Source organism: Vulpes lagopus, chromosome 21, assembly GCF_018345385.1.
Source record: "Vulpes lagopus strain Blue_001 chromosome 21, ASM1834538v1, whole genome shotgun sequence".
Lineage (NCBI taxonomy): Eukaryota > Metazoa > Chordata > Mammalia > Carnivora > Canidae > Vulpes > Vulpes lagopus.
In genome coordinates, this window is record NC_054844.1 from 8967815 (window position 1) to 8995810 (window position 27996).

At 40.7% G+C, this 27996-nt stretch overlaps 2 protein-coding genes across 8 annotated transcripts in view; one reads left to right on the forward strand and one right to left on the reverse strand.

Annotated features, from left to right (window-relative positions):
* The window catches only part of RIMKLB (ribosomal modification protein rimK like family member B), a 186380-nt gene that overhangs the window by 57575 nt on the left and 100809 nt on the right, over positions 1–27996 (forward strand). The window lies entirely within an intron of this gene.
* On the reverse strand, positions 13665–27849 carry MFAP5 (microfibril associated protein 5). 2 transcript variants are annotated; one of them, XM_041735734.1, is made up of 10 exons: positions 27630–27849; positions 27041–27100; positions 26030–26065; positions 22686–22730; positions 22333–22365; positions 21679–21714; positions 19776–19805; positions 18590–18677; positions 17932–18005; positions 13665–16147 (listed from the first exon to the last, which is right to left on the reverse strand). In XM_041735734.1, the coding sequence occupies exons 2-10, from the start codon at positions 27096–27098 to the stop codon at positions 16035–16037; spliced, it is 513 nt and encodes a 170-aa protein (XP_041591668.1). In that variant the 5' UTR covers positions 27099–27100; positions 27630–27849; the 3' UTR covers positions 13665–16034. The 2 variants fall into 2 exon arrangements, with proteins under 2 accessions (XP_041591668.1, XP_041591670.1); XM_041735736.1 differs by lacking the exon at positions 21679–21714 and having other exon boundaries at positions 27630–27847.

A 27996-nucleotide genomic window follows, 5' to 3' on the forward strand; every position in this document is an offset into this window, starting at 1 on the left:
TTCATGAGAGAGAGAGAGAGGCAGAGACATAGGCAGAGGGAGAAGCAGGCTCCCTCTTGGGAGCCTAATGTGGGACTCGATCCCAGGACTCCGGAATCACACCCTGAGCCAAAGGCAAATGCTCAACTGCTGAGCCACCCAGGCAACCCCCAATTAATATTTATTGAAAGCCTACTATGAGAAAACATAAGGCTGAGCTTTGAAGGGGAACAATGATGCATACTGTAATTCTTCAAGGAATTCATTTTCGTTTAAAGCTTCAAAAATAGATAATGAGATGACAATATGAAAGAATTAAATGTCAATGAAAGACAAATCTGAAATTACAGAATCAGGGGTGCCTGGGTGGCTCAGTCCATTGTGGGTGGTCATGGAATCCCACCCCCCCACCCAATCCCTCTCCTTCTGCTCCTCCCCACACTCTCTGTCTCTGTCTCTCTCTTTCAAATAAATAAATAATCTTAAAAAAATAAAAATTATAGAATCATAGTATCTCAGAGTTGGAGGAATCTTAGTGTATATCTAGCCTTATGCTTCTCGAAATGACATGCATATTTGGAGATATTCCTAAATATGAGTGCATGACAGGATATTAGGGAGCAGATCAAAACTGTAGGATAAATATGTCATGCTATCCTAGAACACAAAAGGTTTCCAAAGACTAGCGGAAAATAGCATTATTATTTTATGTATTTACTTATTTTTTCCTAAGTGGAAAGAATGTACCAAACATACTTTGTGCTTTTCTTAAGCAAATGACAAAGACCTAGTTTACCAGCTTTAGTTTTTTAAACTGAAGCTTAATATTACTTATTTATTTTATTTATTTATTCATGAGAGACACAGAGAGAAAGGCAGAGACATAGAGGGAGGAAGCAGGCTCCTCACAGGGAGCCCAGTGTGGGACTTGATCCCCAGAAGGGGATCTTACCCTGAACCAAAGGTAGATGCTAACTGCTGAGCCACCCAGGTGCTCCTTAATATTACATATTTAAACGACTGTCAAAACTTACTAAGTTGCCAGCATTAAAGAGCAACTGGAAAAACATCCTCAGTTTGTATTAAACGAGAAATGTATTACCATTAATGCTTTAATATCTCTCACTACTAAATACTGAAAAAATTGAAATTATTTTGTGGAAGATTCATCTTGGCCATATTTTTTTTAAAGATTTAAAAAAATGTTTTATTTGTCAAAGAGAGAAGGAGCACAAGCAGAGGAGAGGCAGGCAGAGGGAGAAGCAGGCTCCCCGCTGAGCAAGGAGCCAGATTCAGGACTTAATCCCATGACCCTGGATCATGACCCGAGCCGAAGGCAGACACCCAACCAACTGAGCCACCCAGGTGTCCCCATCTGTTGATGTTAACTTCACAGCAGGCTGGCTCTACTTGGCTCATGCTGCAAATACAATGGAAAAGCAGGTCCATATTGGTGCTAGTGTATGGAAGAATCCTGGCCACATTGGATTACATTTAATAAAAAAGCAAGGATTATTTGAAGTAGAATATAATATGCACATTTGTTTTTCTTATATTTATAGCTTTTCCTCAATATGTAAAATGTAAAAGTTCTTAAAACATGGAGGATTTCAGAGATGATTATTCTCCCTTGTATGTATGTAGAGTAAGCCCACATCTGGCAGGCACACAAGTGTGACAGCTAATATAACATCATGTAAATATTAAGAATTAAACAGATCCCAGGGAAATTTCAGCCTAATATGGGTTGTTTGGGATTGGATCCTCAGATGCTCAGCATTTATTTGCTCTTTTATAGGATGTTTGAATGAGGGGGGAGATTTTGAGGAACAATGGTTCTCTAATTCTCCATAGGAAGCATGAATCCTAAAGCATCCCAAACAGTGGTCTCCTAACCTCTTGTATAATTCTAGTCACAGGACATACATCACCCACTTAGCTGTAGAAAGTGAGCTCAGATACCTACTGTGTGTGAACCTGAAAGTGAGATACTTGGAATTTGTGGAATAAGCCTGAAAAAAACTTTTCATCCTCTCTCCAGGTAACAGAAGCTCCATGAGCAAAAGCAGGGACTATTTTGATGTATTTCATCTGTTTTAGCAACAATGAGTAGCTTAGTTTGGTATGAATGATGGCTCACAACAAAATAATGATCACAGGTAAAATTGAGATGTTATTCATATTTCATGTAATCTTCTTAAGGAATGCTTTTGGGTATTTTTTTTTAAGATTTTATTTATTGGGATCACCAAGGTGGCTCAGTAGTTGAGCATCTGCCTTTGGCTCAGGGTGTGATCCTGGGCTCCTGGATCGAGTCCCACATTGGGCCTCCTACATGGAGCCTGCTTCTCCCTCTGCCTGTGTCTCTGCCTCTCTGGTCTCTCATGAATAAATAAAATAAATATTTTAAAAAATATTTTATTTATTCATGGGAGACACAGAGAGGCAGAGACACAGACAGAGGGAGAAGCAGGCTCCCCACGGATCAGGGAGCTAGGTGTGGGACTCGATCCCAGGACCTCGGGATCACGACCCAAGCCAAAGGCAGATGCTCAACCACCAAGCCACCCAAGTGCCCTTTTAAGGAAAGCTTTTGAACAAAGTGGAGAATTATATACCTTGCATAATGGCTGTAAATCAAAAGCTACTATAGAGGCATGACTTGTCCAGCATAAGAAAATAATTTTTTTTTCTCAGAAAGCTGTATTCCTGCTTCCCTTTCTTTTAAAGGAAGGAAAATGACATCTCTTCTAAGTACCATAGCATTTTTCATTGGCATTTGGAGCTGGTGCAGTTAAAAAGACAATTCTGCAGGGTTTCATTTTGCTATTTTTAAAACTTTCCTTACTAATTACCCTCTTTCCTCACCAACTTCTCTTGAAAAACCACAGGACAACCTGGTGAGTTTATTTTTGACAAAAACAACAAGATTTGGAAATTATGCCTCTGACTGGGTGAAGGTTTGGACATCTGGACTTCACCACCACTGATCTTCACCATGGGAAGCCAGAGGTGAAGTTTCATTCTGGCCAGCACAGGAGGCCAAAAGGCCCCCTGGGAATCCTCCAGGGCACACATTCCTGGGTCTGTGAGCCAAGATGCTCAGATAATGACTCCCCAGGCCACTATTTTTGGACACCAGGTAGATTGTTCAATATGATACTTTCTTGTTTTTGAAAAAGCCCAAAAAAGGGATCCTTGTGGGTAAAGTGTGGGTTTTGGAGTGCTTCAACTTCTGCATTTCCTGATTTTTGTTTTTCTCAGTTGAGTACCAGACACATTACTGAATTTCTCTGGGGTATCAAGAAACTGAGGGACAGATCTTTAAACATATACAGGAATTACTCACTCACCTTCTGCTGTGCAGCTGCCCAGGTCTCATTGAGGTTGAGAGAACCAAAAAAACAAGTATTCATCAAAAGCCTAGTGCTGGGCAAAGGGCTGAAGAAAAAGTTATTTTTGATGGGAAAAGTCACGGAAGAAGCTTCATTGATCATGCACATAATGAAAAATAGTATAGGGTAGTGGGAAAAGTTAGGTTTTGAAATTAAGTACATTAAGAGTTGAATTGTCTCCACCACTTCCTAGCAAAGTGTCTGAATGTGTTTCAGTTTCCCCACGTGTAAATGTGAACAAAAATAGTAAAAACAGCTAACCTTTATTGTGCACATACTTTAGGTCAGGTTTTGTGCCAAGTATGTTACATATATTTTACTTTAGTATAGGAGATAGAAACTATTATCCCAACTTTCAGGCATGAGCACTGAAGCTCAGATTTGAAACTATTATCTTGCAGGATTCTTAAATATAATATAAAATAGGGACTCCTCCTGTTGCCTATTGCATGGCAGATAATCTATAAAGAACACCTGGTTTTATAAAATATTATAGAATGGATATATTTAGAAGGCCAGATCTTTCAAAATATCAATTGTGATCGTCAGCACGTTATGGGAGAACATGGTTTTCTGATTAGTAACAAAGTATGAGTGAGGAGTTTTGTGGTTCTCACACTTCAGTGTGAGTGAGTGTATAAAACTGCAGATTCCAGTATTTAATCCCTGAAGAGTTTATTCAGTAAGTCTGGAATGCAGCCCAGGTTCTCTGCCTTCCTGACAAGCAGCCTTTCATTCCAAAGCAGGTGGTCTGGTTGGACCTAAATTTGAAAAATATTGGCTGAGAGGAGCTCAATTTTCTCCCAACTCTAAAATTCTGTTTGTATGACCTCACTCTAAAATTTTGTGTTTGTATGACTTCAGAGTTTTGAAAAATTAGTGTGTGTTTGCTTCATTGCTTTCTAGCCATTTGGAATGCCAGGGAAAATTAGAGATGCTCCAAATAACATGGAGATCTTTTCTCTTTTTGTGGGTAGGTGCATTCCAAAGACCAAATTCCATGTTATTTGTTTGCTCAGTGATATAACATAAGGAAGGATAATTGCAATCATGACAAAATATCTCTAAAGTGGATAAGGGACAGTCCTAAAGAAAGTATGACATATGATAAACAGTATGTTACCCAGAGAATTGCCATTTTCCTATTTCTCTTTTAACTAGTCTGGGACACTTGAAATAAAATCACCTTCTGCTCTAAGGAAGTCCTGGCACCATATTTGCACATTCTTCCTCTGTTTTTATAGAGTCTGTGCTGATCATTGCCTTTCTTCTCAATAATTGTTCTGTCACTAATTAAATCACAACCCTCTTGGTTTTATTATATTGTGTTCTTTAAAAAAAAAAAAAAATTTATCCATGAGAGACACACAGACATAGAAACATAGGCAGAGGGAGAAGCAAGCTCCCTGCAGGGAATTAGATGTGGGACTCTATCCCAGGACCCCAGGATCATGCCTCAAGCCAAAGGCAGACACTCAACCACTCAGCCAACCAGTCATCCCTATTATATTCAGTATTCTTGATGAGATTTGAGAAAGAACTGCTTGATATCAGTAGCTCCAAATTGTGTTACCTGGTTTCCTTTTCCCCCATGACCCTCACATCTTTCCTCCTCCTCCACTCAATCAACATGTGGCTAAAAGTACCAACAAAGATCTCTTCACTTTACCAGAGGGGAACTGGAAGAGCTAACTACATCACTAATACTAGAAAAAAACATGACTTGTACGCTCAGCATTTTCATTAATTCATTCAGCATGGTCCTGGCTCCCACACATTCTGGTTACTTTAGACCTCCATCCACAGGTTCCATAGAGGAGGTATGGCTACAGATTGAAAGAAGTAAAGTCAAAGTTCTCCCTATTGGGACAGTTATTTTGGATATGCTCTTTAATTAGTTGCTTATGCCCTATACAGACAATCTTTTTAAAAATATTTTCTTTATTTGAGAAAGACAGAATATGTGAGTGCGTACACATGCAAGCAGGGAGAGGAGCGGAGCAGAGGTGAGGGAGAGGGATGAATAGACTCTGCTGAGCTCTGAGCCTGATATGGGTCTTATGACCCTAGCTAAAACCAAGAGATAGATACTTAAATGACTGAGCCACCCAGGCTACAGATAATCTTAACAAGCAGGGTTATGGCAGATACAATAGGTCACAGCGTATATGATTCCATTTTTTAAAATTTTTATTTATTTATGATAGGCACACAGTGAGAGAGAGAGAGGCAGAGACACAGGCAGAGGGAGAAGCAGGCTCCATGCACCGGGAGCCCAATGCGGGACTCGATCCCGGATCTCCAGGATCGCGCCCTGGGCCAACGGCAGGCGCCAAACCGCTGCGCCACCCAGGGTTCCCCTATGATTCCATTTATATGAAATATTCAGTATAGGTGAATCCTGAGAGGCAGAAAGCAGAGTGGTGGCTTCCCAGGGACTAGAGGGAGGAGTAATTGTGTAATGGATATGGAGTTTTTCTTTGGGGTGATGAAAAAGCTTTGGAAATAGAGGCGCACCTGGTTGGCTCAGTCAGAAAAATGTGCAACTCTTGATCTTGGGGTCGTGAGATGGAGGCCCATATTGGGTTTACTTAAATAAGTAAACTTAAAAAGTTTTGGATGTTTTGGAAGATATGTACAATTTGCATACTAAATGTTGCTAAATTGTACACTTTAAGATAGTTTTATGTTATGTGAATCTCATAAATTCTTGATTAATTCAGAGACTTCTGAATAAACAGCCATAAAAAGGAGGAGATGATGACAGGGCTATTCTCATTATGCATGATGTTAGTCATTAGTATGTATACATGGAAGAGAGTCTAGAGTAAGGGAAGCAAAGGTGATATACACCCTGGGACAAAGGAGAGGATAGTAATGGGAATGGGAGGGATGAACTGAGATATAAATGACAAATTCACTTGACCAACACTTGGGGAGCAGGTGCTAATGGGGAACTGAAGGCTGTGGTGCGGCTGTACAAAATGAAGGGCCTCTTTGTTTCTTAACAGGAGGAAACACAATACTTTTTAGTATAAATTAAAGCATTGCTTTATCTCTAATCAAAAATTAAACCCGAAAACAAGAAAACGTATGCCATTGTAGAATACCAAAGGTGCTATTCAAAGCAGAAACAGGTTGAGTAACAAAGAAGTTACTCTAATCTCATTGAGGGAAAGACACCATGTCTTACTTGACTTTGTATTCCCAGCACTGTGCCAGGCATTGGTAGTCAAATGTTGCTGCTGATCAGGTCCTCTTCTAATCATCTAATTCACTTAACCTTACAATGGCCATAGGCATTTGGTATCATTGAGTTCTTCTGAGGCACAGAAAGGTTAGGATCACAATGGTGGAATTAGGCTTTGCACCCAGGTAGTCTAGCTTCTGTTTGTGTTCTGAAACACTTGCTATATTTCCTGAAAGAATCAAAGAAATAATAATTAAAAGACTGACTAGTCAACAAACATATAGCTTCTCTTTTTCCTTCTGAGGAGAGGAAAAAATCTGAATGTCTTTGGCACTTCCCATGTTATTTCTCTGGCCAGATTCATTGCTCTCGACCATTGGCTGTGTGCAAAAAATTTCCGAGTAGCCTAGTTCCTGGGTAGTCTATGGCAGCATGTGAAAGCAAGCCAACACCTGCTTTCCACCTTAATTTTAATAAGGGAGCACACATCACATTCCTCACAGGGTAAAAAAAGCATTGGGCACCCTGAGATAATTAAGGAAACAAATAAGTAGTATTGTATCATCCAGTTCTAGTCTCCAAAATTAATAAAGCCTTCAGCCTGTCCTGTAAAATTAGTGACCCCTAGCAGAAACAATTGTATACGTATCTTTGGCAATGGTGATGTCTGAAACTAGCCTTTGACGATATGCTAATAATGTGGAAAAAATTGCTGTTTTTCCATCAGGAGTGGACTAGTAAATTTGGTTATCTAAAGAGTCTAATTTTGAGGGACGCCTGGGTGGCTCAGCGGTTGAGCATCTGCCTTCAGCTCAGGTTGTGATCCCGGGGTCCTGGGATCAAGTCCCACATCAGGCTCCCCGTGGGGAGACTGCTTTTCCCTCTGCCTATGCCTCTACCTCTCTCTCTCTGTGACTCATGAATAAATAAAATCTTTTTTAAAAAATCTAATTTTTATATTTAAGTATACTGTATTTTTTGTACCAATTTTTGAAAAGTCTAAACTCTCTTACAAACCTTTGGCAACTCAAATACTTCTGACTTTTAAGTACTTTTGTCTCCGGGATCCCTGGGTGGCTCAGTGGTTTAGCACCTTGCCTTCAGCCCAGGGCATGATCCTGGAGTCCCGGGATCGAGTCCCCCAGTGGGCCCCCTGCATGGGGCCTGCTTCTCCCTCTGCCTGTGTCTCTGCCTCTCTCTCTCTCTGTGTCTCTCATGAATAAATAAATAAAATCTTTAAAAATAAATAAAGAAACAAACAAACAAATAAATAAATAATTTTGTCTCCAAATCTTCATTTTGCAATGGAAGGAACATTAAGTTTTAGAATTCATGGGTTCAGCCTTCTTTCCACTGTGCTACATTTTATGAAGTCAGCAGTACTTCTTCACTTCTCAAAACCTTATTCTCTGTCCCCAAAATAGAAGCAATGATCCCCTTAAACTTCTCACCTTGTGGATTGTTCTCAGAATGAAATATGAGGTTCCTAAAATACAAAAAACAACCTGATAAAAAAAATTTTAAGTGAAATGTAGTCTGGGTTAGTTGGAGTAGGAGGTGGCATCATGTGAGTCACCATCCACCACAAGTTGAGTGCCAGGACTCCAAGAGCTGGGGCATCTACCAAAGGCTAGGCAGGCTGAACAGGTTTCTGGCCAGATGAGCCAATTATACCTTCAACCAAGTTGTGCCAAAAATGTTGAATCACACCAGCCAGCCACCTCGGTTCCTTTCTTGGACCATTGGAAGATGAAGTTTCCTGGCCCAGATGACAAAACAGCTGTGTTGTAGGGACAGTATCAGATGATGTTGTATGTCCCCTACATGCCAAACTATCTGTTTGCACTGGCACACCCAGAGCCACAGGCTCAAGAGCAGAGACCTGATCAGTACCTTAGACCAGCTGGCCCCAGGGTTCCCCAAGGGATGTGGTGCCATTGTGACCTGCACTCCCATTCTCCAATGGGCCAAGAGGTGTATGGGCATTTGGGCAAGGTCTTGCAGAACGGGCATAGCCAACCAGACCCTAAGTGCTCTCTAAGGGCCGAGCATGCCAGAGGTGGAGGACATCTGCCAGGGCCTGCAAAAACTCACCCTGGATCCTGCTCTCTCATTAAGATTTTAGATGTTGAAAAAAAATTTAAATTAGAAAACTTGAATTAGAGAGAAACTAGTATTGTACACCTTTTGCAGGTTTCCACACCTGTCTGCTCAGTGCCTAACCAGAGAGGGTTACCTCATTTTGTAACAAGAGAAGGAAGAGCCAACCTACTCAAGAATAGTTAGGGAGAAATCAATCCATTTTAGGTAGAAAAAAAATCTTATTTTATTAAATATGTAATATTACAAGTGCTAACCCTTTTGAATACATGATCTTGTTAATTCTCAGAACCACTGCTAAAGTAGATGTATTTCCATAAATCTACAGTTGAGCAGGAACATACAACTACTGAGTGCTATGTCAGGACTGGCCCTGAAACAAACACAGATTCCTTTATGTTAAATTGAACAGGATGATATAAATATATTTTTTGTTTTTTCTTAAAGATTTTACTTATTTATTCTTGAGACACAGAGAGAGGCAGAGACATAGGCAGAGGGAGAAGCAGGATCCCTTCGGGTAACCTGATGTGGGACCTGATCCCAGGACCCTGGGTCATGACCTGAGCCAAAAGCAGACAGTCAACCACTGAGCCACCCAGGTGTCCCTAAATATATATTTTATTATACCTAGAACCATGTTGATTTGAGTGTAGGTGCCCCATGCATAGATATTTTTTAGTTGCTATGAGGCAAGATAAATTATTCCTGCCCTATGTCATTACAACATCCTGTAATTCTTATGAATTGTACTTACACATTAAATCTATAATTTATGAAATATTGTACTTTATCACTTATCACACTGCCAGATCTTTCTATCCCACTTCCTGTGAGATATTGGCAACATAAGAGCATAGTTTAACATTACCGAGTTAATGATTACCTTCCAGCAAACTAGTTTCTCTGAGTAACCAGTTGAGGAGCTGTCATTCATGATTTTATATGAACATTTTCTAAGTAATTTTTGTTTTAAACACATTGATTTTGAGGTTAACATTACACATTTTCATAAACTTATTTATATTAATAATACTTTGTTGGGGCGCCTGGCTGCCTCAGTCAGTGGAGCATGCTACTCTTGATCTCAGGGCTGTGAGTCTGAGCCCTGTGTTGGGTATAGAGATAACTAAAATAAATAAAATCTTTTTTTTTTTTTTAATAAATAAAATCTTTAAAAAAATTGGTTTCCCTTCCTCCCCAAATCTCATCCCTTTTGGAATGGATGGATAGATATATGGATGTAATTTTATACAAATGGAAGAAAACTTTTTCTGTGCAGTCCTCATTATCCTTTATTGTAACTCCTTGCATTTGACCTTTAGGGACAGAACAACGTATTAGGACACAGTGTATAATGACGTAGTTGAAACTTCAATGCCCATCAATCAATCCCTTACGGATCATTTGGGTTATTTTCTATTAAACTGTCTCTTTAAATTTGCTCAGATTTCATCTGTTCATTTTTTTTCCAGATTAAGGGAGGAGGTGAATCTCACACAAATTTAAGAGATCATCCTGAATTCAATCCTCATGGATTATCATCTAAATTTAACAATATACTCCATAAAGCTACACATATGGTAGGTAAATCCGCAAAAGAAAGGAAAAGGGAGAGAAAAAAATAAATTAGCAGAGCTAGAGAAAAGGACCCCCTGGTTTAGTCAAGAAAAAACCAGAACCTTCCTGAAAGTGATTGGACAAATTGAAATTAAAAAAAAAAAAAAAAAAAAAAAAACACCTTCATCAGCTATTTAAAAAAAAAAAATGAAGGTTTGAGGTGAAATGAAGCTCAATTTGTCAACAGGAAGCTATGGGCTCTGCACCTCTATTTATATAAATAGCATTTGCTTTTTCCATCTTTGGTTCTGCCCAGAAGTTGTTGTCTGACCGCTGCTTCTGGCTCTGCTTGACTGGTTTTTAGAAAAAAAGAAAAGAAAAAGAAACTGTGGCCACATGTTCCTTTCTCTACCACACACAACCTCTACAAGTCACTTTCCCTGAAGTTTGGTTAGTGAAAATGCTAAATGATACAGGATTTCAGTGTTTATTGGAATGTTGTATTTTTAACCAAATCTGCCTCCCCGAGTTGACAAAATTATAAGGACAGTCCTGACTTCTTTCTGCTGTGCTCTTGAGGTCTTTCCATTCTACCCTGTAAAGTTCCAGGTCTCTCGGGACCTCTTTGCCACACTTTCCAAATTCCCTTTTCCCATCAAGTCTGTGAATTGCCGTCTTCCAACATTCTGGTCTCCTACCTTGATGCCAACCTGTCATTCTCTCCCATCTGCTAACTCCCCTTGTCTGGGGTCTGGGAGTTTCTTCTCAGATTTCTTTCTTCACTGGGTTACAGCTGCTTCGGTACTGAAGGCAGGGTAACCCAAGAGGCTGCACCTAAGTTGTTTGCACCTCTGACCTGTGTAACACATTTGGTTTGACACAAACACCCTGAGGCAGAGGAGGGAGGGGCTTGCGGCTAGCAACATCCACTGATTGATGTCATCAAAAGTAAGGCCCAAAAGTGGGGAGACCAGCTGGGGTTTGCACCATCTGCCTGTGAGTCAAAAGAATACTTAAGAGAAAGTGTGCACCGAACTATATTTAGAGTATAGTGCACACGTGAATTTCCCATTCAAGGAGAATTTTCCTAAGCATGAAGTGTGGAAAACATTAGGCTCAGAGCAGGAGCAGTTCAATTGTGGAGGAGGAAACAAGAGATAACCTCACAGGTGGGCAGATGAAGGTGCCATCTTTCAAAATACCAGGGGGACGCCTGGGTGGCTCAGAGGTTGAGCGTCTGTCTTTGGCTCAAGGTGTGATCTCTGGGTTCCAGGATCAAGTCCTGAATCGGGCTCCCTGTGAGGAGCGTGCTTCTCCCTCTGCCTATGTCTCTGCCTCTCGCTCTGTCTTTTCATGAATAAATAAGTAAAATCTTTGAAAAAGAAAGTACCAGGAACACATTCAATCTCAAAAAGATACTCTCCTAAAAATACTTTCACCAAATCCTTTAATTCCAAGGCTAAAAATGCACTGATATGTTTCCAAATATTTTTCATCAAAATATAAATGCCTTGGGACACCTGAGTGGCTCAATGGTTGGTTGAGCATCTGCCTTCGTCTTAGGGCATGATCCTGGGATTAAGGATCAAGTCTCACATTGGGCTCCCTACAGGGAGCCTGCTTCTCTCTCTGCCTGTGTCACTGCCTCTCTCTCTGTGTCTCTCATGAATAAATAAAATCTATCTCTCTATATATGTTTATTAATAAATTCCTTGCTGAAGAGCGATATCAGTTGTGCTCACCAGGAAAGGGATAGTATTAATGCCTAAAAGAGTAAAAAATTTTCAAAGCTTTTCGTGGGAGGAACAAGGAATGAAAACTAGAACATCAGAAATGGGGCAAAGATGAAAAACAAGGAGGTAAATGAAATTCTGCCAGTGGACAAGAGAACAGAGGGAAAGAACAGGACCGTGGCTTCTGGCTGGCCCAGTTGGTTGAGCGATTGACTCTTGGTTTCAGCTCAGGTTGTGAATTGGAACCCCACTGTTGCCCCCCACCCCTGTGAGGTCCCCTATTCTGCTCTATACTCAGGGGGGGAGTCCACTTATGGTTCTCTCCTTCTCCTCCTCCTTCTGCATTCTCTCTCCTTCTCTTAAAAAACAAAAACAAAACAAAAAACAAAAACAAACAAACAAACAAAAAACCCAGGACCAGGCACCTGGGTGGCTCAGTGGTTGAGCAACTGCCTCTGGCTCAGGTTGTGATCCCAGGGTCCTGGATTTGAGTCTCGCATTGGGTTGCCTGTGGGGAGCCTGCTTCTCCCTCTGCCTATGTCTCTGCCTCTCTCTCTGTGTCTCTTATGAATAAATAAAATCTTAAAAAAAAAAAAACAGGACCAATACAATATCCTGAAACTAATCTGGGACTGTCTTTATGAGAAAGTTGTGGCAGAAAATAAGAATCTCTAAGCATAAGGAAAGAAAGAATGGGCAGCAAGTTAGAAATGTTGGTTTACATTTCAAGAGTTAAAAAGGTAGAAAATATAAGAACAATGAGAACTAGGAAAACACTGAAATGCAGAAGAGAAGTGAGAATAAAGCGTGAAGCTTTACCTAGGAAGACTGTTGGGACTGAAGGGGGCAAAAAGAAAAAGAATTCTCTGAATTGAATTTTCTGGAGGAGAGTAGATTTGATGTGTTGGAGAACCAATGGCAAAGTTGTGGAGTGAGGAAGGATATAATAGAGAATAGTGGAATAGAGCACTACTGGTGCTCTATTTGCAAAGTGGGATAAAACTGTAAATTGAGGTGGGGGTGCACCTGGGGGGGCACAGTTGGTTAAGCCTCTGACTCTTGGTTTTGGCTAAAGTCATGATCTCAGAGTTGTGAGACTGAGCCCCAAGTTGGGCTCCACAGTCAGTACAGAATCATCTTGAGATATTCTCTCCTTCTGCTCTTCCCTACTACATGTGCTCACTCTCCCTAGAATAAATCCTTTTAAAAAATGCATATGGACACCTGGGTGGCTTAGTCATTGAGTGTTGGACTCTTGATTTCACTCAGGTCATGATCTCAGGGTCATGGGATCAGGCTCTGCGCTTAGGATGGAGTGAGTCTACTTGTCCCTCTCCCTCTGGACCCACTACCCACTCGTATACCCTCTCCTCAAATAATATCTTTTTTTTTAAGATGTTATTTATTTATTCATGAGAGAGACACACACACACACACAGAGAGAGAGAGAGAGAGAGAGAGAGGCAGAGACACGGGCAGAGAGAGAAGCAGGCTCCACGCAGGGAACCCGATGCAGGACTCAATCCCAGGACTCCAGGATCACACCCTGAGCCAAAGGCAGATGCTTAGCCACTGAGCCACCCAGCTGTCCCTCAAATAATATCTTTAAGAAGAAATTTAAAAAAAATTCTTTAAATGAAAAAAGCATAAATTTTGATCTTTCTAGACATATAAGAGAACAAAGAAACAGATCAAAGACCACTCTCCTGAAAAGGAATGAAGAAACATTTATTTTAAAATATTTAATTTGAAGTATACACAATACTGGGAATTGAAGTGCTTTGTGGTGGGAATGCCACTTCATTCAATATAAGGTAGGAGGGTCATGTTCATGGTGAGATTCTTAAATGATTCTTGGAAATTCTGTGCCTATGAGATTTCTTTACAGTGGGTATAATATTCACTTAATAGATATATCTATACAGAAATACTTTTAGAGGATGTGGAGCAGAGATTACATACTTTGGGTCTTTTCCTAGCATTTCTCTTTAATCAGTTGTGCAAATCCCATTAAACTAAATTGTTTCTTAATAGCAAGAGTCTGATGCACATTAATATAGTTGAATTCTTTCAATATGAAAAGAATCTAACCCTACCAAGCAGAGTGGATTTTTTTTTTTTTTTTTTTGTAACTTGCCTCGAATTCCCTGACTTCCTAATTAAATTCCACTGGCTGTTTTGGAATGTTACTAAGTTATTCAGATAGAAGGATCTGTGTAGTATGTAATTGGTCACTTATAACGGGAATTTTGTCTATTATGTTGTAGACTGCTGTCTTCATAGAGGATATTTCTCCCGTTATAAAGCAGATGAGGTGGTTGTGAATTAGACTGCTTCTAGGCTTCAGGAAATATGAATGATGCATTTAAACCTTGAGAATCACAGAATGGAAAGAAACTGTAGAACCAACATAAAATTAACTTTGTTGTGTAAAGATGGGAAATTAAACCTAGTTTACTTGTTTCTTGGTTTACCTGATTACTGCTAGAGCCAGGATAAGAATGTAGTTGTCGGAATATTGTCTTTCTTTAACACTTTTTAAATAAACTATTAGGTAAATTTGGTCTGCCTGCCTTTAAGCCCCAAATCAGGCTCTTCCAGGCTTGTCAATGTGGTTCCAAGAGAAAACCAGCAGGGGCATTAGTTTCAAGCGAGGCAGCTCCCAGATTTAGAGATTAATTTTTTTACCCCCTAAGGAGTATTCACTCAAAGACATGGAATGGGAGCTGTCAGTACCAGCTGTACTTGAGTTTCTGACCGAAAATGATGAAGAATGGACTTAATTATGCTAACAGATTGAAAATCTAGACATACACTACCCAATACCCAATTAGAGATATTTTCTATATAGATCATGAGCGTTACATGTGTACAAAAAGGTTAACGTTAGGCTGTGGTAAAGTAACCATTTAATGCTGAGGCTCTATTTGGGAAATACACTACAAAAGTTAAGATCCGTGGCTGTCATCTCATGACACCAGTAGGGCAAAAATTAATCACGTCAAATTAATTCTGTTACACAGTGTGATCTTTTTTTTATACTAACCATTTCTTATGGAAAGCAAGTCCTCTTGGACGATCCTCTCGCCAGCCCATCACAGGCTCTACATATACATGTACCCAGTGTGGACTGAGAAGTATTACTTTGTAGATGTATTTTCAATAAAGAAAAGAAATTAGTTTTACATTAAAAAAAAAAAAATCAGGCTCTTCCAGAGCCCATTTGCATGGTTATCTCTACAGATCCTGGTTATTGATGAGGATGAAAGAAGTAGCAACAAATCAAGGAACCTCAGACCAATGCTATGATTTCACATTAAATTGTCTAACTTGTGAGGGTGGGCCAACCTCCATATGACCAAAAATGAGTAGGTAAATGGAACTTTGCACCTCTACTTGTTGTACAACTGCATGAAAAAGTGAATAGGAGACCACGAGTCCAAGTTCCATACTTGGTCTACTCTTCTCCTTTATCATTGGCCTCCAAACTTAGCAGATGTCATCTTGGGTCTTTATATATTGCCAGTAGGATTGTATAACTTGGTTCCAGAGAATTCTCTAAGACTACAGAAATTACCATGACTCTTCTCAAAGAAGACCTGCCAGGCAAATCCCAGCAAAATAGTTAAAATAAGAGTAATGAGGACTATGTAAATGAGTGGGGAGTTAATCTAGGAAACTCTTCTTAAATAAATGGAGTTCTATGACTAGTTAAATAGACAGCAATAGGTTCTTCCACCCTAAGATCTATTTCAGACAGATTCAATAGTAAATATTAACCTAAAGTTTATTTTCCTTTGAAATTCTATGTAGAATGTTTGTATATAAGCCACATGGTTATCATTAATCTACTATGTCTATGATATTGAGAAGCGGTGAAACCATGCAATAATATAGACCTTATGTTATCAGTCTGGGTGAAAAATCAGGGAGTGGGGGCAAAAGCTAGGTACTGCAAAGGGATTGGTTTAAGAAATACTAATGTCTATGGGTTAGCTGACAATGATTGGACAAGGAGTTCCTTCTTGTTGAGCGTTTTCTTCCTCCCTCCCACACATTCTTCTTTCTGCTTGACGATCACAGACCACTGGGTCTCTGCAAATTCACACTTTCACAGGGAGGAAGTCGGAAGTAGTTGGAGCGACGGAGTCGCCTTGGGGGTAAACCAGCCATCTGACGGCAAAGTTCGTCTAGAAGAGAGACAGAGCATAATGGAATGGGAATGCAAAAAGATAAGGGGTCCTCTTTTATGAGAAAGAGAAGACTATAGGTGCTGTAGTGAAAGATCAAAGAGAAATAGATCTGAGCTAGAACCCCAGATCTGCAGATTCCTGGTTATTTATTACTTACTAGAAAGTTTAACTTTTCTCAACCTCACTATCCCTTCCAAGTATAGTCATGCAATACCTGCCTCAATGGTGTACTTGTGGATATTAAATTCAAATAATGTATGCAAAGTACCTAGCACAGGTGGCCAGTCAATTTTAGGTTCCTCTGTATACCTCGCTCCCAATTCTTAAAATCATGGATTTATTAAATCTCAAAAAAAAAAAATGAAATTCAATCATTCCTTGTATATTTAAGTGTTTACTGTGCAAATAGCTAACTTTAGCAAGTCCCCTGAGACACTTGAAAGTGCCTAGAGTCCCAAATACTCATCTTCAATCTCAAGGTGCTTCCCTTGCAGGTGGCTTGCGCAAGGTTGATGGGGGCAAGCAGCAAGTTTCCTTCTGCGAAGTTAACTACAGCTCTTACTCAGGAGCTCAGTGCAAGATAGGCTGCTGAGTCAGAAGGGGCTGTGTCTGTGGTGCCTTCACCAACCGCACTTATCGTTTGGGGCTGGCCGTGGGGAAGGTGAGAAGTATCTTTGTTTCCACAATGCACGGTTTATAACCACATGGTTTGTACCCTTGTAATCGTTCTTATAAAGTTTTTCTACCCTCTTTTACTTCTAAAATTTCACAATAAGTCATGTAAATGGTTCCTGGAATTGGTAGACTGTTTAAAATGTTGCCAGCTTCTAAAAGTCCAGTCTTTCTTTTTAAAGATTTTATTTATTTATTCATGAGAGACACACACAGAGAGGCAAAGACATAGGCAGAGAGAGAAGCAGGCTCCCTGCAGGGAGCCTCATGTGGGACTTGATCCCAGGGTCCCTGAGCTAAAGGCAGACAGACGCTCAAGCACTGAGCCACGCAGGTGCCCCAGGCTGGGGTTTATTTGTTTGTTTTACTTATAGGACCTATCTAAACATCAATATCCGAATTAGTGGAGTTATTATTACTATTTTTTAAGTAATCTCTATACCCAACCTGTGGCTTAAATTCATGACTCCAAGATCAAGGGCTACATGCTCCCCAGACTGAGCTAGCCATGTGCCCCTGACTTGGCTTTTCACCTAGAGCCTCAGTGAATGATCTTCAAAGCAGCAAGAGCTTCAGAAAGCTCTATGTATAGGACAGGTCGGGGGTTGCAATCAAGCTGGAAAGAGATCCAACTGTACTTGTCTTAGGGTTGTGTTAAGCATACTTCTTTATTTATATTGCTCATTTAAGAGCATCTGGGTGACTCAGTGATTGAGCATCTGCCTTTGGTTCAGGTCATGATCCCTGGGTACTGGGATCAAGTCCCATATCAGGCCCCCTGTAGGGAGCCTGCTTTTCCCTCAGCCTATGTCTCTGCCTCTCTCTGTGTCTGTCATGAATAAATAAAATCTTTTAAAAAATGGTTATTTAGCAGGGCACCTGGGTGGCTCAGTCAGTTGAGCATCTGCCTTCAGCTCAGGTCATGATCTCAGGGTCCTGGGATCAAGCCCTGCATCCCATCAGGCTCTCTGCTCAGCGGGGAGCCTGCTTCTCTCTCTCCCCTCTGCTATTCCCCCCACTTATGCTCTCCCTATCTCTCAAATAAAATCTTAAAAAAAAAAATTGGTCATTTAGCAACGACCAATCTTAAAACCCAGACATCATCTTACCTTTCATAACTTCGTGCTCTTTACAGACAAGACGGGAGCAGATCTCATTGTTGATGATATACATACGTCGTAAACTGCCATGGTCCCAGTAACATGGTTAAGGAAGGAGATAGAAAAAAGCATTGATGGAGAACTAGCCTAGGCTGAGCGTGCCTCCTCAACTTCCATATTCTCCACTCTCCCCTATCTGTTCTCCTCTTCTGGATTTCCTTAATTATTTTGGATTGCTTTTTTTTCTCTCCCAGAGGAGTAAAGGGGATAGACTGGAATTAATCCTTCTTCTTAGTGAAACTTACCCACTCCACCTAGAGTCAAGTTTAATGCTCCCTGCTAGTTTTTACCTTTAAGAGTTGGATCTTTTACTTTGGCCTTTTTCTATGAAGTAATAGATTCACTGTACCAGTCAGTGGTACATGACTGTCTTTTTCTCAGCCCTCTCCTCACTTGCCTACTAGCATCTAGTCTTATTGGTCAGTCTGTCCTCCATATACCTCAATTTAAGCTCTAGGTTCTATTTGGCACCAGCAGGAATAGCAAGGGGGGTCACCTTAAAAACTTCTGTGCCACCAAAGATTGAAATTCCATAGTGAGTGCTCTTTAAATAGTTACTGACATGAAAACACTATAGAAGAATCTGCATCTCCTGGGATTCTTTTACCTTGTGAAACATAGCTGATGAATGCATTGCTTGACTGGCCGGTGCACAGAGTAGAGTCTCGTGCAAGCAAATTTTTCATCCCGGCAATCTGAAGAAGTCCAACATAGAAAACAGAGGCATAAACAAAGGATTCAAGAGATGGAAGAAGATAGATAGAATGGGGAAAAAATATAAGTATTCTCTACACAGGATCTTTGTAAGTTGGAGAATGCCCTCCTTGTTCACAAAAGCAGAACAGGAGGAAATTGGCTAAAATAAAATTTAGGTGCTTTCCTACTTGGAAGCAGAAGTAGGTAAAATAATCTGTAAGAGTTCTTCTAGGAAAGTCTTTCTAGGTTTATCCAGGTGGCAGTATGAAATACAAAATTGAAATGCTGCTGCTTACCCCATTCTATAGAATAAGAATTCTTAAGTGGGTCATAGTTTCCGTTTCAGTAGTTTCCAGTTTTAGATGCACATCAGAATCATCAGTACAATAGAGAATGCAGCTTTGGCCATGACAACTAGAGTAATATTGAGTCCTTGCAGTCACTCCCTGACTCACTAACCATCACAGAAAGTCCATAGGTAGTTTAAGAAGAGGACTGTTACCAGACTATCCAAGAGTGCTTCCATATTTTCTCCCATGAGTTTGAAGATAGGAGCTCATAAAAAAAGGAGGGTACTGGGATCCCTGGGTGGCGCAGCGGTTTGGCGCCTGCCTTTGGCCCAGGGCGCGATCCTGGAGACCGGGGATCGAATCCCACGTCAGGCTCCCGGTGCATGAAGCCTGCTTCTCCCTCCGCCTGTGTCTCTGCCTCTCTCTCTCTCTCTGTGACTATCATAAATAAATAAAAAATTAAAAAAAAAAAAAAAAGGAGGGTACTAAAAATATTCTTTAACAGAGAATTGGAAGCTGGACAGCCCAGGTGGCTCAGCGGTTTAGTGCCGCCTTCAGCCCAGGGCGTGATCCTGAAGACCCGGGATTGAGTCCCACGTTGGGCTCCCTGCATGGAGCTTGCTTCTCCCTCTACCTGTGTCTCTGCCTCTCTCTGTGTGTATCTCATGAATAAATAAATAAAATCTTAAAAAAAAAAATAATCAGAAGCAAGCTGGAAGGTATACCAAGTACCCTCCAAAGAATAAGAAGGTATATGAATCCCCAAGAAGAAAGCTGAAGAAAAAGACATGCAAAAGATAATCATACCTGCTGTGGTATTTTTATCATTGGGTGAAGCTGGAAGGCAGAAATTTCATTGAGTTATTACCAGTTCTAGAATTCATTACTTCTGTAATTGTCAGGTTGCCTCACTTGGGACCCATACGGGGCAACCATAAATAAAAAACAAGTGAGTTGGAAATGCTTTTAGCAACATCTAAAAACCCATAATGGGCTGTTTTGACCCACAAAATTGTGGAAATTTATAAGTTAGAATGGGAAATTTGATATTGCCTTTCTCCTTTCTCTTCTAGAATTGAAAACTGCACGGTTGTGTTGTTGACAAAAAACAAATTTAGTAGGGACACAAGGCAAGTAGCCATATGCCCAGAAGGGCTTCCTCCTACAGCTAAGGAGAGAAATGAATGTTAACCTGTAGAAGCTCATTTTCATAAAAGAAAATCACCTCTCTGTAAATCAGATACATCATCATGGGATCTTAGATAAAAGTTAGCAAAGAATAGCAAAGGTCACAGCCATAGCCAAACCTAACCTATGGTCAAGCTAAATAGGGACCTAGTTTGTAGAATGAATAATAAGTTAAGGATCAAGATGAGTTTTGGGAATACACTAACCATGGGAGTTATGTCATAATGCCATTGGAGGAGTTGCTGATAGATAGGATAGATACAAAGTGTAATAGGTGATCTCATCTATCCCCTGGTTTCAATTGCAGGCTTACATGCTGAGAAGTCTCAAACTTCCAGCCCCAATCTCTTCTAAGCTCCAGACCTATGAAGCCACCTGCCATTTTATGGAAGAGTTTGTGGATTTTTCAGAGATCCTTCAAATCCAACGTATCTTAAACTGTCTGATCTTTCCCTTCACCAATTAAAACCATTCTTCGGTGAATGGTACCACCATCTACCCAACAGAACACTAGATATCATCTCAATAGTCCTCTCACACAACTCACACTTAATTCTATCTCTACCTTAGTTCAGGCCACCATCTTTTACTGGAACTAGTGCAATAGCATTCTGGCTGAATTTCCAGTTCAAAAATCTGATGGGAATCTTTCTTTGTCTAATCTAGTCTCTGATGCTTTTTTATTTTCATCCTAAGCCTTTGGGCATAGTGTTTTCTTTACCCAGAAGCTCTTCTGCCTGTTTACTCGATTCACTGTTTTTTGTCTTTCAAGAAGCAACTTAGTCAATGTCCCCTCCACAGAAGCCTGTTCTGACCCCCAGCCCTGAATATTCTCAAGGACTCTTTCTAGAGCTTCCACAGCTTCTTTTGTTTATCCTGATCATGGCATTTTGTGAAACTGAATAAAGTTATCTTTCTTTACCTTGTGTATTACACAACAAATATCTAGTAAAATGAATCGGCTTCATATTCCTGGCATTTAATAGTAGGTTTTCAGTAACTATTTCTTCAAAATCATCTAGTTTTTGTCTCCTTTTCTCACATCCTACCACTGTTTCTTGTAGATTTTGCCTTAATCATTTAATAAACCTCGTTTCTTCAATGTGCCAAGCACTATTTTGTGTTGACACCTTTGAACATACTGTTCCCTCTTTGACTGCCTGGCCGCCTCCAATATTTCTTTCAAGAATTGATTTAACCATTTCTTCTAGAAAGTTTCCCTTTATCTTCCCAAATATTGATCTGTTTATATATTTGTCTTGCCTTTACCCATCCGGTCTTGGGATCTTTGAGGGAAAGATCACATGTTGGTATTTTGTATATCAAACACCCAGCACAGTCTCTGCTTGTTAAGGAATCAAAAATGTCATTAATATAAATTGAACTATTGGAAGAATGTGCTACATAAACTGTAGTCCTATCTATTTAGGATCCTTCACCAGCTGTAACTGCCTTCCATAATGGGTTCTGGGGAAAGCCCAGAACGGCCCCAGTGGCCCTGGGATCCCACATCTGAACTCACCCAGGTCATCTGTGGAAGGCTCGATATCGGCCAGAACTGAAAAGGCACAAAACAGCAGGTGTGAGGAGGGCTTTGAGTTGGCAAGGGAGAAGGCAGAGGATAAAAAGGGAGAATGGAAGGGTGCCTGGGTGGCTCAGTTGGTTAAGCGTCTGACTCTTGGTTTTGGCTCAGGTCCTGATCTCAAGATCTTAAGAGAAATCCCAGCATGGGGCTTTACACTGGGCCTGAGCATGGAGTCTGCCTAGGATTCTCTCTCTGCTCTTCCCTGCCCCCCCCCTCCAAAAAAAATGATTTAGAAAATGGGAGGATGGGGGTATCAGGCAAAGTCAAGGCTATGGCTGGAATTGTGTATTATATCCAAGGAAATAGAGTTAATTGAAGAAATTATGAAATTTTTTTGGTACTGTTTGGCCTACTGACAAAATTATACTTTATTATGCATGCCTTATTTTAGTTATGCATCCACTTTGTTTCATCTATTTAGAGGACTGGGGGACTCTGTTTCCTTTTATCCCACTGTCACTGAACAAAACACCCCCAATCCCTTTATCCCTTTCTCAGAGATAAAAGCACAGGATTAATTAAAAGCTGGAATGAATATTGTGAATATCACAAAGAATCATGCCATTGTAAAAGAACGGTAATAAAATTTACCTGTTTCATCTGTAGAGGGCTCATTCACCAGATCTGCAAAGATACAATATAGGTAATAAAAAAACATAGGCAGGAAAAGTTGTAAAGGGAAGCAGGATAAAGGGGTGATCTAAAAGGAGGCAAGAAAGATTGAAGTGAAAGGATGTAGTTTAAGGGACTTCCACAGAAGGAAATAGGAGAGAAAAGACTGGGCATATTCACAGCATCAGTGGCATCTATGACAGATACTAGGGTCTGCATGAGCTCAGAGCGCCCACTAATTTCTGTTCTACTCCTTGTTTATCTTTGTTGGACATCACCCTCAATCCTTCTATTCCCAGTACAAAAGCAAAGAAATAAAAAGGGTAGCTTACTTGGATCCTCTGTAAATGTTTCTGGTGTCACTGGAGTCACATCATCTGAATGAAAAAACAAATCAGAAAACATTATTTTTTTAACAATTTGATTTGTTCAATTTGAGAGAAGGGGAGAGAGAAAAGATAAGCAGGGAGAGAGAGAACAGACTCCCTACTGAGCAGGGAGTCCAACATAGGGCTGAAATATAGGACCTTGGGATCATGACCTGAGCCAAAGGCATATGCTTAACCGACTGAGCCACCCAGGCACCCCAGGAAAACATTTTTTTACATTTAGTGCCTCCCATTCTTGCACTCCCAGTAAGTGGCTAGCACAGCTGCCAGCCCACAGCAAGTATCCCACAACCCAAACAAATTTCCATTTCCCACTTCCATGAATATACCTATGAGGTCCTAACCTAGAATGTCCTTTTCCCTTTGTCTCTCACATGCCCATCAGATAATCCTCCACAGGCATCCACTTTCCTAGTCAGACTTTGGTTTAGGAAGAGAAGAATAACATATTTAATTGTCCTACAAAATAATAATGTATGTCGCTAATTTGAGTTTACTATGTGGCAGGCACTATTTAAATATGTTTGTACAGATGATAAAATTGAGCACCGGCTAAGTAAATAATTTACCCAGGGTCATAGAGCTGTGATAAGTACAGTGGATTGATGACCTCTTTGTAATACTTATTTTAAGTGAAAATTGTCTTTCCCAAAGACCCTGATTTTGATAATTACAATTTTGAAATAATTGGATATCACTTTGCTGATATACTTACATACAAGCATATTCACCAAAGATGATGTTATTTTTTTTTAAGATTTTAAAAAAAATTTTTATTCATGAGAGACACAGAGACTGGCAGAGAGAGAAGCAGGATCCCTGTGGGGAGCCCGATGTGGGACTTGATCCCAGGACCCTGGGATCACTACCAGAGCTGAAGGCAGATAGATGCTCAACCACTGAGCCACACAGGTGCCTGATGTTGATTATTTTCTGGTGCTTAGTGAGAAGTGAGGTGAGGAGAAGGGAGGGGATACTTGTAGAGAATACCTTGCAGTTGTTCATTGGAAAATAAAGGCAGGAGGACTAAAAAAAAAAAAAGGGTTCAGGTCTTAAGGTGGAATCTATTATGATACATTAGAAAAATGTATCTGAAACTATAAATAATAGCACTACCTGAAACAAATTGTCTCAACCTTAAGAAGCAAAATGACAGGGCAGCCCTGGTGGTGCAGTGGTTTAGTGCTGCCTACAGCCTGGGGCACGATCCTAGAGACCTGGGATCAAGTCCTGCATTGGGCTTCCTGCATGGGGCCTGCTTCTCCCTCTGCCTGTGTCTCTGCCTCTCACTCTCTCTGAATGAATAAATAAATAAATCTTTAAAAAAAAAAATAAGAAAAATGACAAAGCAGTGTTCACATCTAAATATTTAATAAATATTCCATCTTCAATTATCCTTTATTGCACACGATTTATCATCATAATCTAGTTTGCCCACCAGGGGTCAGCAAATTCTTTCTGCTTTGACTTTTTTTCTTAAACTGGTGTCTAAATGCCATGTTTAGTCTGGAGAGAATAGCATTTTTAGAAAGCATGCCAGAGCTATTGATCATTGTGGCAGAAGCAAAACACAAATAAAACATTGTGAAGCAATTTCCCTGGCTTACTACTTACATCATCCTCTTTTTTAAAAATTCAGGTAGAAGGGGATCCCTGGGTGGCTAGGCAGTTTAGTGCCTGCCTTCGGCCCAGGGCCTGCTCCTGGCGTCCCGGGATCAAGTCCCACGTCAGGCTCCTTGCATGGAGCCTGCTTCTCCCTCTGCCTGTGTCTCTGCCTCTCTCTCTCTGTGTGTCTCTCATGAATAAATAAATAAAATCTTAAAAAAAAAAATGCAGGTAGAAAGTCATGAGATTTGACCAAAGAGCCTTTTTATATTTAACACTCAGCATTAGTTTTCATATTTCAAAACAAATTTTGGTAAAAGAAATCCAAGTCTGTTCTAATCCCCCAGGACATATTTAAAAAAAAAAACCATTAACCCTAGTCATTCTGAAAACCATAAGAGGGGAGTGGAGCCTCTCAGGGTGTAGCCTGGTCTCACCAGTTCCCTTCCTCTCTAGCTACATTCCAGGCCAGCCACTCACAGAAATGGAAGTGAAACAGTGGGAGAGCAGAGGGGTTGAAAGTGATTCCTTGCTGTCACCTAAGAATTTCTGGATAAAGTACTCTATTTCGGTATATTCCTCAGATTACCTACCTTTTCCATGAGCTACCACTGTGTAAATCCTTATCTAGAATTCATGAATGTTCTCTGAAAAGAAATCTTAAGTAGACATTTCAGAAATCATATATTCCTGCTAGGAAAGCATCACAAATATGTAGACAAGGACCTGACCATAACCAACCCAGAGAAATGAATTCAGAATTTTTTTGCTAATGCTGAATGCTGATATAGGCCCAGAAACTTAGGGATTTGGATCCCTTTACCCACAGCAGGAAAAAAAAAAAAAAAAGAATTGTTTCTATATTTTCTGTACCAGGATGCAAAGAAAGAAATGATATTGTGTCCCAATGCACACATAGAAAATTGAAGCAAGTATAATAAGGTAATCTTTTAGTCTTGGAATGTACTAGTAATGTACTCCATTTTTATTTTAGTGTATACTAATTCATTAAAAATACCCATTGTGATCTGCTAATTTGATTTTATGGCCCTTTAATGGCTTATATACTGCTCTCAAGGGTCGGGAAAAGTAGGAGATAAGTTGTAATTATATTGAATGTCTGGAGGCAGAGTGGAGATGTTTATTGGAGTTTCTGTCATCGAACCGAAGGAAGCCAAAACATTTGGGTTTGGTCCATTAGTGCCAGAATTTCACTGTAGCACTGAGATGACTTCTTTTTCTGCCTGCATGTTAGCTTCTCCATTGTTATATGGAGAAGAAAATGCTGTTAGGATTAGTGGCGTTTTCTGAGTGAGATAAGGGCTGTATTGGAGAATGGGAAAAACAGATGGGCATAGTGGATGTTTTCGGCAAGGTATTTCAGTTGTTAAAAGAGGTAAAGTTTTATGAACTGGATAATAGGATTGTGGAAACTGGTGAATTAGAGCCTATTTTCCACACATTGGCACTGTGTCCCTCTGTTATATTATACATTCTTTAACTCTGAACATTCATCTATACTATCCTGATAATCCCAGCAGATAGGGTGCCTGGCTGTCCTGTCAGAAGAGCATACGACTCTTGATTCACAGGGTCTTGAGTTCAAGCCTCACACTGGGGGTAGAGATTACTTAAATATTTTTTGAAAACACAGAAGAGCCCAGATCCAAGAATTTACCTACCTCCTCGTTGACCACTGACTCCTAGTGGTGTCCACTCTGTACCAAAGGACAGAGAAAAGGGTTAAATGACTCCAGCTCCCCACCCCATATGGTTTTTATTAGATGAACCAGAAAATGATGAGAAACTGGTTGTACTTGATTTTTCTGCACTGTATTTCTATATGGTTCAATACAACATCACTCAGACCATTAATGACATGGAAGTACTCAAGAAAAAGAAGTTCCTGAGAAGAAAGCCATGCTTTGCCAAGCCCTGACTCCAGATGCCCTGTTACCCCCTTTCCTAGCAGAAGGAGTGGGATCTTGTTCAGCACCTGGGGCCAGCAGCCTCTCTACTGTGTCCTGTAGTATCCCCACAGCCATCTTACTAGCTACACTACTGAACAAAGCGCAAAATGATTTTCTTACAGTGTGTATCTGGCAAAATGAGAAAATAAAGCAGGATTTCTCTGCGGTCCGAAGATTCACTTTCTGTGGCCAATCTCCTAGCTCCATTCTGTGAAACCTGTGATGGCTTTTCTTAGCTTACAGCCTGGCACATGTTTTCATGTGTGCCTGTGAATACATTTGTGTATATGCTGGAGCTAGTATGGGTTAGGTGGGAGCATATATTCCTCCACTGTGTCCCTTCATGTATTGAATTTGGCCCAGTTTATTAGTTGTCTCCATATCATGCCATTGTGTATCAGCTTCTTGCTCCTCTGTTTACTTGTATCTTTCATTGTGTGTGACCCTCTTTTGGTTAATAGGCCTTTGTGTGGATCTTCTACTCAGAACTCAGGATATGTCCTCCCAAGTCTGAGGTCATCTCTGATTTCATCTCAGCCCCTGCTTCTCAGAACCAAATCTGTCCTTTTCTTTAATGGCGATCCTAGAACTCAGTAGCAAGCTCTGAGTAGCCTCTGCTGCCAGTCTCCTTCACCATCCCTCAATCCTGCCCTCTAACACACACATCCACACACACCGAGGAGCTGGCATTGCAGGGAGAAAAGATTCAAGGTAGGGACTCACCAGAGGGGATGATGAGCACGGTGAGATACAGCAGCACCTTGGGTCCCGTGAGCAACATGTCTAGTGGGAGTGTTGGGAGAGTAGAGACTGTAATGCTCGCAGACACATCAGCATTGAGGTCCAGGCAAGGGTACCTGTAGGGCTCCTGTCTCTTTGTCTGCCCAGGGCTTTCCCTGGTCCCCCCTCTGACTCCAGGCCTTTCTCTCCTTTCTTTCACTGAACATTTATTTTCCTTCAAATTATCTTCTTTGCCCACTCACCGTTATTCTCATTCTCACTCCTCTTTTCTGCCAAGTCAGAGGATACTTTCCATTCTAACTGGTATCTTTGCTCATGTCCTGTGGCCGCTTTCAACCCCCAGTGTCTTATAGTCCTTTTCAATATCTGTGGCTTCTTAATATCATCTGCTAACCTCAGTGTCTTATCTCTTGAATTCCATGGATAATTGAGATATTCACTCAATTCTCAGTCATTGTCATTCCCTATTGCCCCACTCTGGCCTTTCAGTTTAACACACACACCCACACATACCCAACCCATCCAACACACCCTCTTTCTGTTTAGGGTTTTATACAATCAAACAACTCACTGTGTATTTCTCCTCTGCTCTTTTCACCGAGTCCGTTGTCTGCCGAAAATGCGGCTCTCTCCTTCTCACGCTGTTTCTACTTTGGCTGGAGAATAAGATGAACAGAGCCACTCCCTGGGAAGGACTTCAAATTTGGCCTACTCTGAAACAATGAGATGAGGGAGAGCGAGGGAGAGAGAGAGAGAGAGCACACGCGAGACAGAGAGAGAGAGAGAGAGAGAGCGCGCACCAGGCTAGAGGAGTGTGATGAGACTGGAATGAGAAGGGGGCTGGGGATTTGCACTCACTCACACCCTCATTCCAAAGGTTATGACCACACCAGTGAGTGATACTGCTGCTCCCTAGGAGGCCTGGCTCCCACTCACAA

What these genes read in the sequence shown, in the direction of transcription:
- MFAP5 (XM_041735734.1), bottom strand. Translation starts at nt 27,098, where the DNA reads ATGTTGCTCACGGGACCCAAGGTGCTGCTGTATCTCACCGTGCTCATC. An exon ending in AGTCAGTGGTCAACGAGGAG is followed by an intron (nt 22,731 to 26,029) that starts GTAGGTAAATTC and finishes TTTTTCATTCAG; the next exon opens with ATGATGTGACTCCAGTGACA. An exon ending in AGAGCACGAAGTTATGAAAG is followed by an intron (nt 16,148 to 17,931) that starts GTAAGATGATGT and finishes TCTCTCTTCTAG; the next exon opens with ACGAACTTTGCCGTCAGATG.